At 42.7% G+C, this 16703-nt stretch overlaps 1 protein-coding gene across 1 annotated transcript in view; it reads left to right on the top strand.

The window, feature by feature from the left end:
* Nucleotides 1-13184, top strand: part of dhcr24 (24-dehydrocholesterol reductase) — a 56583-nt gene extending 43399 nt beyond the window's left edge. Inside the window, exons 8-9 of the mRNA XM_072574458.1 lie at nucleotides 199-377; nucleotides 3977-13184. Of these exons, the coding sequence (XP_072430559.1) occupies nucleotides 199-377; nucleotides 3977-4130 (333 nt within the window). The 3' untranslated portion in view covers nucleotides 4131-13184. The remainder of the gene's footprint in view (nucleotides 1-198; nucleotides 378-3976) is intronic.
* Nucleotides 13185-16703: the final 3519 nt, after the last annotated feature.

Below are 16703 nucleotides of genomic sequence, written 5' to 3' on the forward strand. Positions count from 1 at the left end.
GTGGGATCTGACATGTCCAGTATTATCACCAGCTGTGGTCACAAAGTTTTGGCAAGTTTCTTATTGGAAAAATAAAATACATGAAACCTAGCATTTGTGTGCCCATAATATAACACCATGGGGAAGGTATTTTATATTTTCTTTTAATGCTTTATCAACAATAATATTGTATTGCTTCTTTTTGCCTGATTTCTGCAGGTTTACCCACTTTGGCTGTGTCCCTTCAACTTACCCAGCTTACCGGGTATGGTTCACCCAAAGGGTGATGAGCCTGAACTGTATGCAGATGTTGGAGCTTATGGAGAACCTAGAGCCAAGCAGTTTGAAGCCATGGCATCAACACGACAGCTGGAGAAATTTTTGCGCAATTCACACAGGTGAGTAATGCCAGAGGTTAATGCTCAAAAGGCTGGAAGTAAATAAATTTAGTAAGTGTATGTATGTTTTCAGAGGACTGTTTCATAGATAAATACTGTTTATTTAATAAAAAACAAAGAACTGTAGATATTGGAAATCAGAAACAAAATCAAAAATCCTGGAAAAACACAGCAGGTCTGGCAGAGAGAAAGCAGAGTTAACATTTCAGGTTCAGTAACCCTTCAAAACTAAGTGCAAATTGTTTACTGGTGATTTTCTGTATTGGAAGCAGTGCCCACATTGAGCTTCATATTTCTAAACTGCCCACTGAAAATCTTTTGTACACCATTTGAGTCTAGAAATTTGATTGTGCTGTTCCTGTTTTCATTCATAAAATTATACATTTAATGTCCTGTCTTGGAACGATGCTCCCTGCTGTTTTTGATTGGTCTCCTCTATAGCCACCCTGGGCATTTGTTTAATAACGTAAGGACTCTGCAGTGGTATCAGGACCTTTTGTAATCATAGATTGCCTCAGTATCCCAGTGAGGAATCTGGCCAGGAATGGCAAAACCAAAACCTCCAGGATTGCTATTTTAAGTGCTTGTCTTCTCCATATAGATTAGTTTTGAGGCTGTCATTTAAGGCTGAAAGTTAACCTAACTCTCTCTTTTTAATGGGCATATTCTATATTCCACAAATAATTTGAGTACTGCTAACAACTTTGTACAGAGTTTAGACTGCTTTTGTCTACATTAGAAAGAGCTTAATCCATTTAGAGTTGGTTTAGTAAAGCTGTCTTCCAGCAGGAGAGGGAGCAGCAAGGAAGAGAAGATGGGACAATATAAGAAAGTATGAGGTCATGCACTTGGTGAGAGGTCAGAAGAATCAACAGGTACACATTATTTAAATGGAGAGAGACTACAAAACCTGCAGTCCAGATGGATCTGGATTTTCTTGTGCATGAAACACAAGGTTAGCATGCAGCTGCATCAAGTAATTAAGAAGGCAAATGGATTTTGGCCATTATTCCTAAGGGGTTGGAGTTTAAAAATAGGGAGGTTTGTTATAACTGTACAGAGTGTTGATGAAGTCACACTTGAGGTACTTGAAATAACTCCACAGAGGCAAGTATCCTGTCATCAAGTCACCCTTTATTTACATGTGGAAAGTCCTTGACTTTGGCCCAGTCCCATCAGAGTCAGCACTCCTCCTCTTATCTGTCAGCCAGGACTCCCTGATTGGGGGTGTTAATCTGGCCCAATCAGGGAACTACTATTCTGTGATGTCCAGCAGGCTGACCTCATTACAATTACTACAGTACTGTATACAGTTTTGATCCCCGTATTTAAGAAAAGATACAGTGGCATTAGAGGCTATTCAGAGATTCACTGGCTGAATCCTAGAATGAAGGAGTTGACTTATTTAAAAATGGCTACAGGTTAGATCTTCATTTATTAACGAATAGATGCACGAGGAGTGATTTTATTGATACACAAAATATTCTAGCAGTCTTGGGTAAATGTAAAGGAAATGCTAGTGGGGGAATTTTGAACTGGGGACATAATTACTGAATAAAAGGATTTATTCTAAAACTGAGACACAAGGAATTTCCTCCCACATAGGTTAATGAATGAGTGGGATTTTGTATGCTAGAGAGTTGTGGAAGCTAGATCATTTATAAATAAAATATAAAAAGCATTAAAAGAGGATATAGATTTTTTTTAAATATGGAGGAGTTGAAGGCTCTGAGGAATTGACATGGAAGAGGAATTGAGGCCTAGGACAGATCATCCCCATAGACTGGTATGGCAGGGTTGAGGGGCCGAATGATCGACTTCTGCTTGTGTTTCTTGTATTCTTCAGATGGGAGAGAGTAAGATCTTGGAATGGAGACTTTGTATCAAGGAATGTGGGTTACTTTTTAGTGTGAACACAGAGAGAGAAATATGAATGCTTATTAAAAAGAGCTGTAATTTCTCACCTTGAATGAGATGGATAAGAAGCACAAGGAGGTTAAAACGTGTACAAATGCTGCAACTGACATCTGCAATCATTGCCATTTGTCACTGCCACAACTTGACTCCTGCTTGAAAATGGAATGCACATTTTATTCGGTGTGGGAAGAAAAAGATGCAGGCAAAATCTCTGTTCTCCAGTCACAATCTGTGACATCTTACATGTGTTTTTGACTTGAGAGGAGAATGTGTTATTGCTAGCAATGGGAACTATTTCGAAAGTGTGGCCATCATCATTATGTCGTGCAGCTGTGTAGCACTGTTGATTACAATTGTGTGGCAATTATTTTTGTTCAAAGTTTGAAATGGGGTGCTTTTTTTTTAATTAGGCAAAAGTGAGGACTGCAGATGTTGGAAATCAGAGTCTAGATTAGAGTGGTGCTGGCAAAGCACAGCAGGCCAGGCAGCATTTGAGGAGCAGGAAAATCAACGTTTCTGGCAAAAGCCCTTCAGGAACTGACCTGATGTGCTTGACCTGCTGTGCTCCTAGACTCTGCTTTTTTTTATTATTTGCTCACTGGATGTCGGCATTGGTGGCCAGGCCCAGGGGCAGTTAAGAGTCAGCCATATTGACGTGGGTCCAGAGTCACATGCAGACCAGTCCAGATAATAGCAGAATGCCTTCCCTCCAGATTTGTTTTTACACATGTGGACATTGTTGCTAATGGCAACCAAGTAGCCATTTATATTTGAATCCATGTCTCCAGACACTGGCCTGGAGTTCTGGATTGCTACTCCAGTGACATTGCCGCTACACCACTGCCTCCCTTGTAGGAGAATGAAAGGTAGTAGGTGTCTGTCGAATATGGCTGCAGACACCGGAAAGAGTTCATTGACGTAACGATTTTTACCTTAACAACTGTGCAGATTTGTTCAGTATTGCAGACATATTCTGTGAGCTAAGCACCTTTCATTGACCCTCACAGTGAACACTGTTGATGGAGATATTGTTGGAATGGTTGGGTGACTTGTTGCCCTCTCCATGGAGTCAGGGAAACAGGAGCTCCTGCTTCCTGTCCATTTATCTGGTCCAGGGTAAGTATAACAGAACATAAGAACTTGGGAGTCTCTTCTCTACTAAGAATGCACTTCCTCTTTTCAAGGTGTGGATCGCTTTTAAATGTTGTCAGATGCATGTAGTCTCTGTCTCTTCCCCTTCTCTCCTGTCATCACCCTCATAGCCAAAACATACTCGCAGCCAACAAATAGTGTTAGTAATACAGACTGAACATCTGACCACTTGAACAGATATGTTTAGGCCTGCCCTGTTCTTTGCTTTTGCCTGTTGATAAACCAGTTGACCACAGAGTAAACTTATTCCTATGCTGATGCAGTCTGTAACTGGGATTGATTGAATAGTATAGGCTCTGCTCTTTCTGTTCCACTATTATTGATTACTGAAGACAGGAATGAATACTGATTCAGATTTGGTATCTTTGACTTTATACTTAAGATTATGGTAATTTTGCTGCTACAATTACCTTGACACTTCCATTTTGTTTGTGTGAGAAGCACAAATTTGGTAAATCATAAGCAGGAAATTCCCTGAAAATGTACATTTTGAAAGGTTAAACAATGTTTTGGTTTTCTCTTCCTGTCAGTTTTCAGATGTTGTACGCTGATTGCTATTTGACCCGAGAAGAATTCTGGGAGATGTTTGATGGCTCTTTGTATCACAAGCTGAGGGAGCAGCTGAATTCCAAAGATGCATTCCCTGAGGTTTATGACAAGATCTGCAAGGCTGCGAGACACTGAGAAACTTGGTGGAGGAACTTTAAGTAACATTCATTAGCTGATTTCTATTTCCGCTTGTAGAGTTCAGTTCATGTCTCACATACTTAAAGGTGGATTCAGGACATTTTTCTAACCGAAAGAATGTTTTTTATTTAATCATGAATCCTTTTCTGCGGCTGTATCTTTTGCTTAACTTAAAGTGACTGAGATTCCGTTCTGTAGTGATCCAGTGATATACCATCAAAATAGTCTGGGGAATAGATATTGGCAAATTGTTTGTGAAAACCAGGTTTCATACATACTTCAATTCTTTCTTTTGTTTTGTGTAACTTCAAGAGCAACACTTTTAAAAATCAAGTTCCCTAATTAGCTCAATTCACTGCTGGTGAGCAAGTGTATCTCCAGGATGTCCCCCTCAATTTATTTTTAAAATTTAAAAAATATACTTTTGTCAAAAAAAAATCATCTACGTGCATACAAAGGTTCTAAATCATACCTATACAGTTGTTGCAGTGAAAAATACAAAAACGACTGGAACTTTGTCATTTCTCAGAGCTCCTCTACATTTGCAAATAAAAGGCATTTTTTACTCGTGCAGGAAACTATTTATGTTCACTTTAAGGCAACAAGGGGATCTGACTCAAATCTTTTGAACTGACCCTCTTTCTACTTGGGTAGAAAGACCCTAGATGGATGTTTTCCCCCTCTACATCTTGATGTCCACGCTTTCATGCAACCCTAGGCATGGAGTTCTGGACATTGGAATGTGCCAATGTGCAACTCTTGGTCAAAGTCATCTCCTCCTTACATTGGAAGACCAACAGATTTTAGGCAGACCAAAGAGATCACCAAGTTGATGGTCCTCATGTTTATCTTGGTGCGTGTCTCAGGGAACAACCTGTTGAGCACAGAGCTCTGTTTAACAGCATCGGTTGGGACAAACATTGATAAATACCTCTTTCTAGACCTCCTTTGCAAAGGCACATCCCTGAAGGAGATTAATGATGGTCACTTCAGCACAGCCACTTTGAGGGCCATGTGTGGTGGCGCAGAGGAATTGGGTGTGCGTGAAGAATCTGACGAGTAGTTCCTTTCTTAGAACATAGAAAAATACAGCGCAGTACAGGCCCTTCGGCCCTCGATGTTGCGTCGATCGAAGCCTACCTAACCTACACTAGCCCAATAACCTCCATATGCTTGTCCAATGCCCGCTTAAATGACCGTAAAGAGGGAGAGTCCACCACTGCTACTGGCAGGGCATTCCATGAACTCACAACCCGCTGAGTAAAAGATCTACCCCTAACATCTGTCCTATACCTACCACCCCTCAATTTAAAGCTGTGTCCCCTCGTAACAGCTGACTTCATTAGCGGAAAAAGGTTCTCACTGTCAACCCTATCTAAACCCCTAATCATCTTGTACACCTCTATCAAATCTCCCCTAAACCTTCTTTTCTCCAATGAGAAAAGCCCCAAGTGCCTCAGCCTTTCCTCATACGATCTTCCTACCATGCCAGGCAACATCCTGGAAAACCTCCTCTGCACTCGTTCCAATGCCTCTACATCCTTCCTATAATATGGTGACCAAAACTGCACACAATACTCCAGATGAGGCCGCACCAGAGTCTTATACAACTGCAACATGACCTCAGGACTCCGGAACTCAATTCCTCTACCAATAAAGCCCAGTACACCATATGCCTTCTTCACAGCACTATTTACTTGGGTGGCAACTTTCAAAGATCTGTGTACATGGACACCAAGATCCCTCTGCTCATCCACACTACCAAGTAGTCTACCATTAGCCCAGTAATCCATCTTCTTGTTACTCCTACCAAAGTGAATGACTTCACACTTAGCTACATTGAATTCCATTTGCCACCTTTCTGCCCAGCTCTGCAACTTATCTATATCCCGCTGTAACCTGCCACATCCTTCTTCGCTGTCCACAACTCCACCGACTTTCGTGTCATCCGCAAACTTGCTCACCCAGCCTTCAGGCCCCTCCTCCAGGTCATTTATAAAAATGACAAACAGCAATGGTCCCAAAACAGATCCTTGTGGAACACCGCTAGTAACTGCGCTCCAAGATGAACCTATACCATCAACTACTACCCTCTGTCTCCTTCCAGCCAGCCAATTCCTAATCCAAACCTCTAATGCACCCTCAATGCCATACCTCCGTAGTTTTTGCATTAGCCTGCCATGGGGTACCTTATCGAACGCCTTGCTAAAATCCATATACACCACATCTACTGCTTTACCCTCGTCCACTTCCTTGGTCACCTTCTCAAAGAATTCAATAAGGTTTGTGAGGCACGACCTGCCCTTCACAAAACCATGCTGACTATCCTTGATCACATTATTCCTATCCAGATGTTCATAAATCCTATCCCTTACAATTCTCTCTAAGACTTTGCCCACAACAGAAGTGAGACTCACTGGCCTATAGTTACTCAGGCTATCCCTGCTCCCCTTCTTGAACAAGGGGACCACATTCGCTATCCTCCAGTCTTCTGGCACTATTACCTTAGACAACGACGACATAAAAGTCAAGGCCAATGGCTCCGCTATCTCCTCCCTAGCTTCCCAGATGATCCTAGGATAAATGCCATCAGGCCCAGGGGACTTATCTATTTTCATCCTTTCCAGAATTTCCAACACCTCTTCCCTACATATCTCAAAGCCGTCCATTCTAATTAATTGTGACTCAGTATTCACATCGGCAACAATGTCCTGTTCCTGAGTGAATACTGACGAAAAATATTGATTTAGTGTCTCACCGATCTCCTCCGCCTCCACACACAACTTTCCACTACTATCCTTGACTGGACCAATACCTACCCTAGTCATCCTTTTCTTCCTGACATACCTATAGAAAGCCTTTGGGTTTTCCCTAATCCTACCAACTAAGGACTTTTCATGTCCCCTTCTCGCTGCTCTTAGCTCTCTCTTTAGATCCTTCCTGGCTACCTTATAACTCTCAATCACCCCAACTGAACCTTCACGCCTCATCTTTACATGGGCCACCCTCTTCCCTTTCACAAGGGATTCCAATTTCTTGTTAAACCACGGCTCCCTCACAAGACCCTTTACTCCCTGCCTGACTGGTATATACTTATCAAGGACACCCATTAGCTGTTCCTTGAACAATCTCCACATATCATTTGTGTTCTTCCCTTCAAGCCTATTTTTCCAATCCACGCATCCTAAGTCATGCCTCACTGCATCATAATTTCCCTGCCCCCAGCTATAACTGTTGCCCTGCAGTGCACACTTATCCCTCTCCATCACGAGAGTAAAAGTCACCGAGTTGTGGTCACTGCCCCCGAAGTGCTCACCTCCCTCCAAGTCTAACACCTGGCCTGGTTCATTACCTAGAACCAAATCCAGTATAGCCTCACCTCTTGTTGGCCTGTCTACATATTGTGTCAGGAAACCCTCCTGCACACATTGGACAAACACCGACCCATTTAACGAACTCGAGCTATAGCTTTCCCAGTCAATAGCTGGGAAGTTAAAGTCCCCCATAACAACCACCCTGCTACTTTCACTCTTCTCCTGAATCATCCTCGCAATACTTTCCTCTACTTCTCTCGGACTATTAGGAGGCCTGTAGAAAACTCCTAACAGGGTGACCTCACCTTTCCTATTTCTAACCTCTGCCCAAACTACCTCAGATGGCAAGTCTTCCTCCATCACCCTTTCTACTGCTGTAATACTATCCTTGACAAGCAATGCCACACCTCCCCCTCTTTTACCCCCATCTTTAACCCTACTAAAACATTTAAACCCTGGAACCCGCAACAGCCATTCCTGTCCCTGTTCTACCCACGTCTCTGTAATGGCCACAACATCGAAGTCCCAGGTACCAACCCATGCTGCAAGCTCACCTACCTTATTTCTTATACTTCTGGCATTGAAGTATACACACTTCAAGCCACATTCCTGTTTACAGGCACCCTCCTTCGAGATCGATGCCATATTCCTAACCTCCCTACACTCAAGGTCCTGTACCCTAAAGCTACAATCCAGGTTCCCATGCCCCTGCAGAGTTAGTTTAAACCCTCCCAAAGAGCACTAGCAAACCCCCCCCCAAGGATACTGGTGCCCCTCAGGTTCAGGTGTAGACCATCCTGTTTATAGAGATCCCACCTTCCCCAGAAAGAACCCCAGTTATCCAAATATCGGAATCCCTCCTCCTGCACCACCCCTGTAGCCACGCATTTAACTCCTCTCTCTTCCTATTTCTCGACTCTCTATCACGTGGCATGGGTAACAAACCAGAGACAACAACTCTGTTCGTTCTAGCTCTGAGCTTCCAACCTAGCTCCCTGAAAGCCTGTCTAACATCCTCACCCCTCTTCCTACCTATGTCGTTGGTGCCAACGTGGACCACGATCTGGGGCTGCTCCCCCTCCCCCTTAAGGACCCGGAAAACACGATCAGAAACATCACGTACCCTTGCACCTGGGAGGCAACATACCAATCGTGAGTCTCTGTCGCCCCCGCTAATCCGCCTATCTATGCCCCTCACTATTGAGTCCCCAATAACTATCGCTCTACCTTTCACCACCCTTCCCTTCTGAGCAACGGGGACAGGCTCCGTGTCAGAGGCCTGAACCTCATTGCTTACCCCTGGTAAGTCATCCCCCCCCACAAGTATCCAAAACGGTATACTTGTTCTTGAGGGGAATGACCGCAAGGGGCCCCTACACTGGCTGCTTCCTCCCACTCCCCCTCACTGTCACCCATCTCTCTATAACTTTCGGAGTAACTACTTCCCTAAAGCTCTGATCTATGACCACCTCTGCTTCCCGAATGATCTGCAGTTCATCCAACTCCAGCTCCAGTTCCCTAACACGGTCTTGGAGGAGCTGGAGATGGGTGCACCTCTTGCAAGTGTAATCAGGAGGGACGCTAATGGCTTCTCTCACCTCATACATGTTGCAAGAGGAACATTGCACTGCCTTCGCTGCCATCCCTCTAAAAGGTAAACTTTAAAAACTAGATCTAAAGAAACAAACAAGCAAAATGCAGCACTTACCTGCTTATCACAACGGGTCGTATTATTATGTTAGAGGAGGAGGGTGGGTGGGAGGCTCTACCCCTGTAGTGCCTCGGGTTCCTCGCCTGCGCGCTTTTATAAGAAAAAAAACCTTCCCAGGTAAGCTAGCGCGACACCAGCTTCCGGGTCCGCTAGGCGCTTAAAAATAACTTTAAATTTGAGCCGTTAAAAAAACAATAACTGGACTATACCGCGACTTAAAAAAAACACCACCAGACAGCCGTTACCTGAGTCTTGTCATCAGTTAAGCTATGGTGCTGGAGAAACACAGCAGGCCAGGCAGCATCCGAGGAGCAGGAGAATCGATGTTTCGGGCATAAGCCCTTCAGGAATTCCTGAAGAAGGGCTTATGCCCAAAACGTCGATTCTCCTGCTCTTCGGATGCTGCCTGGCCTGCTGTGTTTCTCCAGCACCACATTTTTCAACTCTGGTCTCCAGCATCTGCAATCCTCAATTTCTCCTCGTCAGTTAAGCTATGTCTTGGTACTTGTTGGATAGTTCTGTGATCAGGCATTCTGACAAATGACTTTGAGAGTTTGCTTAGGGAACCAAACAACATGATCCACTCTCTCTCTTCCCATGAGGTCTTGAAGAAGCTACATGCTGATTACTTCCTGAGGGACTTAAGATCAAATGTGTTTTTATCTGCAGATTTTTCTGCAAAGGACAGGTGATACAGAACGGTCCAATTACTTGGACCATTCTGCAGCGACGAGGCCAGACGCATCCTTAGCAAGACCAGCAACCTCTGTATGTAGTAACCCTTGGTGTTTGCACACTGACAGTGTATGCATAGCTTGATGCAGCTGCACACAAAAGTAACTATCAGGATGTGGCTATGCAGGCCTACCCCCAACCAGAGCTTTGTACATGTTGTCCTTGTGGACATGGGCCATCTTCCACTTCCAGATGAAGTTGCGGATGGCTCGGGTTACTGTTAAAGCGCAGGTTAATGGGCCAGAACTGTGCCACACGCAGCAATACCGACAGTACCTCACACCTGATGACCAGGTCTTTTGCCGTCGGGTTTCCCTGTGAAAGGTATATGAAAGTTGAAAAGAAATGTTTTTCTCTTTCTAGCGTAATGATGGAATTCTCTTACTGATCGCTTAGCTGAATGTTAGAACAGTCTTAAGATTTTGAATTTTGATAACAGCATATGTTATGACCAATTCAGCCATTAGGAGAATAGCTACATTTTTTTAAAAAACATGTTTCTTGTAAGTTTGTCTTTGTAATCAAAATGCTTTTTTGAATATGTACAGCGTGGAAGCAGGCCATTCAGCCTATCAAGTCCACACAGGCCTTCCGAAGAGCATCCCACCCAGATCCACCACCACTTATCCTATAGCCCTGCATTTCCCATGACTTATCCACCTAGCCAGCATATTCCTGGACACTACAGGGCAATTTAGCATGGCCAATCCACCCAACCTGCACATCTTTGGACTGTGGGAAGAAAATGCAGCACCCGGAGGAAACTCACGCATACGCAGGGAGAATGTAGAAAGTCCAGACAGACATTTGCCCGAGGCTGGAATCAAACCCAGGTCCCTGGTGCTGTCAGGTAGCAGTGGTAACTGCTGAGCCACCATGCTGCTCTTGCTGCACACCTATGTAAAACTATAGATAATGTCCTGATTTGCAAACAAGCTGCTACAATTACACTTGCAGTTTCACTTACATTTTCAAAATGATCGATGTGACTGACTCATCTTTTTTAGTGGGATTGATGTATATAAATTTTAATTCTTTGTATCAAAGGTGTATTACCTGTTTTGGTAGACCTGCTCATAAATATAGCATAATTCTCAGAATCTGTGTCATTTAAGTTCACAAACCATCATGTCTGATGTTATGGCACTTAAAACTGGGGAAACACTTCAGCTCTACATATGCAGGTTCATGAGTCAAATATTATTGATTTATCTAGCTTGTCTGTATTCGAACAAACTAAGATGTTGGTACTGGATGATGGCCGTCTAAAAAAGTACAATTAACTATCCCTTTCAGTATACTAAATATGTATTCTTGAGCTTGTATGTTAACATCAGTGATCAATTCTATGATCCTTCAACAGCAGTTACTAACATTTCAATCCATTTGTCTTAGCAGGTACTGTGTAGGAATGAAGTGAGGACTGTAGATGCTGGAGATCAGAGCTGAAAAATGTGTTGCTGGAAAAGCGCAGCAGGTCAGGCATATGCCCGAAACGTTGATTCTCCTGCTCCTTGGATGCTGCCTGACCTGCTGCGCTTTTCCAGCAACACATTTTTCAACTGTGTAGGAAGGGCAATTAAGATTTAGGATCGGGGCAGTGGGCATAGTGTTTGGTCTGTGATCCCAGTTTTGGTAATCTGGTTCAACACCGGTATAAGCATGTGGCTGCAGGCCCCAGAGGAGTGGAAGCCTAACATAAATGGCAAAGCTATATCCTGATGTTTACTGAATGACATGCCATTTTAATTGATTGACAGCAACCAACTGAGTGTGCAACCTACCTAACCGCATCCTGGTCACAGGAAGAACAGGTAATTTCCAAAAAAACATTATATACATTTTCTTGTGGACCAGGAGGAGAAGTAGTACTTCTTCTGGCCTCTGAAAGGTGCCTTGGATCCCTGTACCAAGTTTCACCCAATAGTGAACCAGAGGAATCTTCCACTCCTTTCTTTAATTTCTGGAGATACATTATGCAAATTTTGGCATTTTTTTTTAAAGAAGTGATTTTTAAATCAAATGATGGAATTGAAAATAGTCTGTTTTTACTATTATCATGATACTTGTAAGAACAAGGTTTGGTTTCTGTGTGAGTATGTGAAAAGGCAATAGATGACTTGAAAGATGTGTTCAATTGCATACTTAAGCCAAATGGGACAGTTGTACCAGTGAAGGGAGTGTGTGTCGTAAATTAGGAGGAATTGAACATGTTTTTCTGTCTGGTCAAATTTATTTTGAGCAATAATTATATTTTTTCCCTATCCTCTTCTTGTTTTATACGGTTTCGTTTCTGTAGCTAGTAGACATTTGCTATTTGCTAAGAACAATGGATGTCATCTGGCAAAATAGAGCCTATTAAATGGTTTTCTGTTTTAAAGTTTTGAGACTTATCACTGCCTATTCAGTGACTTGGAAGTATCTAGCTTTCCTCAGTATTCCCTGCAAGAGGCGGCTCATTTTGCTTTGAATTGTTTCCTGAAGGATATATTGAAGTCATTCTTGCCTGAGCACTAAAGTTAAATTTTTTAAAATGACAGCTGGAGGTCTGAAATAAGAACAAAGTGCAAGTGCACTTAGTAAGTTGAGCAACATCTGTGGAGAGAGCAAGAGTTAACATTTTGAGTCCAATATGGCTCTTCGTTCACTCACCTTTATACATTTGGTGAGAAAAAGTCCCAGCTGATCATTTCAGCTGCTTGATCAAATAATCTTTTGATTTATCCTAATGTTAAATTTGATGCCATTTCTTAGCCTTAAAATTAAACAAAGAATTTTATTTTTGTATTTGTGTTTATTTGGATCTCCTAAGATGTGAAACTGAAGTTTTTGGCCAAATGCCTCTGTAGGGATGAGCAGTTTACAGTTTGCAAGAATGTCCAAAGGAACAAAATCTCAAACAAATGATACAGCAGTGTTTTAATGGCAGTAACCCTTGGTTGAAAACTGACTTCAGCTGTTGTTGAAAGTTTGAGTGTGTAATCATGTTTTCCCTTTTAGTCTCACTGCATTGTACATATACTTTGTTTTTGGTGTTCTTTTAAATAAAATGTCATTTAAGTGAACACTAATTCTCACATGCCTTGAATTTCTTGTAAACATTATGTATAGGTCAAATATATTTTCAAGTCTGGAATTCTGTACTACCTACTGACTTTGTATCTTTTTTGAATCTAGAATCTCAGAGAACTGCAATTCTATGTATCAAAATGACCTGTGACTGAGCTTTTTTTTAATGAAGTAGTTATTGAATGAAATGTGCTGATCATCCATTAAATTATTTTGCATATGCAGCTTCAAAGCCATTTTGTGTTTTGTGCTACAAATCCAATCAAACCATTCTATTCCAGAGTTTGGAATTGCAACTAAGCTTTACAAAAATACATGCCAATTCAGTAAAGTACTAGAATGTCAGGAATGTTGAGATTATGCATGCTTCTGAAGGGTAGGAGAGGAAATAAAACTTGGTAACTTCTTAATTAGACATCAGCTATTCCAGCATTTCCTTTATTTTCATAGCTATTCAAAACTTGTTCCTTTAATTTATATTGAATTTCAATCCACAATGGGGCAACGCAATTGAATTGATCACTCTTCAGTCATTTCAGCTCCATGTTAAGGAGACAACATTCTCTCAAGTCAGAAGTTCAACCCCAAATCCAGAGAAATGAATACGTGATTTCAGCTGACTTTAGACTGCAGTGCTGAGAAAATCCTACACAGTCAAATACTTGTTTCTCAGATGAGTTATTAAACATTCCTAGTTGGACATCAGATATTCAATAGTGTCCCTCACCTCCTGTAATCCAAAAAAAGGTCACTTCAAGGAGGACCTGAAAGATTTTTCATCTGAGTGGCCAGGCTGAGGAGTAATGCTGTGTGAGGAAAAGTGTAGAGTCATAGAGATGTACAGCATGGAAACAGACCCTTCGGTCCAACCTGTCCATGCCGACCAGATATCCCAACCCAATCTAGTCCCACCTGCCAGCACCCGGCCCATATCCCTCCAACTGCTTCCTATTCATATACCCATCCAAATGCCTCTTAAATGCTGAATTGTACCAGCCTCCACCACATCCTCTGGCAGCTCATTCCATACCCTCTGAGTAAAAAGGTTGCCCCTTCGGTCTCTTTTATATCTTTCCCCTCTCATCCTAAACCTATGCCCTCTAGTTCTGGACTCCTTGACCCCAGGGAAAAGACTTTGTCTATTTATTCTATCCACGGCCCTCATAATTTTATAAACTTCTATAAGGTCACTCAGCCTCCGACACACCAGGGAAAACAGCCCCAGCCTGTTCGGTCTCTCCCTATAGCTCAAATCCTCCAACTCTGGCAACAGCCTTGGAAATCTTTTCTGAACCCTTTCAAGTTTCACAACATCTTTCCGATAGGTAGGAGACCAGAATTGCACGCTATATTCCAACAGTGTGGCCTAACCAATGTCCTGTACAGCCACAACATGACCTCTCAACTCCTGTACTCAATACGCTGACCAATAAAAGAAAACACACCAAATGCCTTCTTCACTATCCTATCTACCTGCAACTCCACTTTCAAGGAGCTATGAACCTGCACTCCAAGGTCTCTTTGTTCAGCAATACTCCCTAGGACCTTACCATTAAGTGTATAAGTCCTGCTAAGATTTGCTTTCTCAAAATGCAGCATCTCTCATTTATCTGAATTAAACTCCACCTGCCACTTCTCAGCCCATTGGCCCATCTGGCCCAGATCCTGTTGTAATCTGAGGTAACCCTCTTCACTGTCCACTACACCTCCAATTTTGGTGTCATCTGCAAACTTATTAACTGTACCTCTTATGCTTGCATCCAAATCATTTATGTAAATGACAAAAAGCAGAGGGCCCAGCACCGATCCTTGTGGCACTTCACTGGTCACAGGCCTCCAGTCTGAAAAATAACCCTCCACCACCACCCTCTGTCCTCTACCTTTTGAGCCAGTTCCGTATGCAAGTAGCTAGTTCTCCCTTTATTCCATGAGATTTAACCTTGCTAATCAGCCTCCCATGGGGAACCTTGTTGAATGCCTTACTGAAGTCCATATAGATCACATCTACCGCTTTGCCCTCATCAATCCTCTTGTTACTTCCTCAAAAAACTCAGTCAAGTTTGTGAGACATGATTTCCCATGCACAAAGCCATGTTGACTAAATCAGTCGTTGCCTTTCGAAATACATGTACATCTTGTCCCTCAGGATTCCCTCCAACAGCTTGCCCACCACTGAGGTCAGGCTCACCGGTCTATACATCCCTGGCTTGTCTTTACCACCCTTCTTAAACAGTGGCATCACGTTTTCCAACCTCCAATGTTCTGGCACCTCACCTGTGGCTATCAATGATACAAATATCTCAGCAAGAGGCCCAGCAATCACTTCTCTAGCTTCTCACAGAGTTATCGGGTACACCTGATCAGGTCCTGGGAATTTATCCACCTTTAATCGTTTCAAGACATCCAGCACTTACTCCTCTGTAATCTGGACATTTTGCAAGATGTCACCATCTATTTCCCTACAGTCTATATCTTCCATATCCTTTTTCACTGTAAATACTGATGCGAAATATTCATTTAGTACCTCCCCCATTTTCTGTGGGTCCACATAAAGGCTGCCTTGCTGATCTTTGAGGGGCCCTATTCTCTCCCTAGTTATCCTTTTGTCCTTAATATATTTGTAAAAACCCTTTAGATTCTCCTTAATTCTATTTGACAACGCTATCTAATGTGCCCTTTTTGCCCTCCTGATTTCTCTCTTAAGTAATACTCCTACTTCCTTTATAGTCTTCTAAGGATTCACTCGATCTATCCTATCTATACCTGACATATGCTTCCTTTTTTTCCTTAACCAAACTCTCAATTTCTTTAGTCATCCACCATTCCCTATACCTACCAGCCTTCCCTTTCACTGATAGGAATATACTTTCTCTGGATCCTTGATATCTCATTTCTGAAGGCTTCCCATTTTCCAGCTGTCCCTTTTACCTGCGAACATCTGCTTCCAATCAGCTTTCAAAAGTTCTTGCCTAATACCGTCAGATTTGGCCTTTCTCCCATTTAGAACTTCAACTTTTAGATCTGGTCCATCCTTTTCCATCACGATTTTAAATCTAATGGAATTATGGTCGCTGGCCCCAAAGTGCTCCCCCACTGACACCTCAGTCACCTGCCCTGCCTTATTTGCCAAGAGTAGGTCAAGTTTTGCACCTTCTCTAGTAGGTACATCCACGTACTGAAACAGAAAGTTGTCTTGTTCGCACTAAGAAATTCCTCTCCATCTAAACCTTTAAAAGTATGGTAGTCCCAGTCAATGTTTGGAAAGTTAAAATCCCCTACCATAACTACCCTATTATTCTTACAGGTAGCTGAGATCTCATAGAGTCATAGAGATGTACAGCATGGAAACAGACCTTTCGGTCCAACCCGTTCATGCCGACCAGATATCCCAACCCAATCTAGTCCCACCTGCCAGCACCCGGCCCATATCCCTCCAAACCCTTCCTATTCATCTGTGCCTCTTAAATGTTGCAATTGTACCAGCCTCTTCCACATCCTCTGGCAGCTCATTCCATATACATACCACCCTCTGCGTGAAAAAGTTGCCCCTTGGGTCTCTCCTATATCTTTCCCCTCTCACACTAAACCTATGCCCTCTAGTTCTGGACTTGCCGACCCCAGGGAACAGACTTTGTCTATTTATCCTATCCCTGCCCCTCACAGTTTTGTAAACCTCTATAAGGTCACCCCCCTAGCCTCCGCGCTCCGGGGAAAACAGCCCCAGCCTGTTCAGCCTCTCCC

Source organism: Chiloscyllium punctatum, chromosome 7 (assembly GCF_047496795.1).
Source record: "Chiloscyllium punctatum isolate Juve2018m chromosome 7, sChiPun1.3, whole genome shotgun sequence".
NCBI classification, from domain to species: Eukaryota; Metazoa; Chordata; class Chondrichthyes; order Orectolobiformes; family Hemiscylliidae; genus Chiloscyllium; species Chiloscyllium punctatum.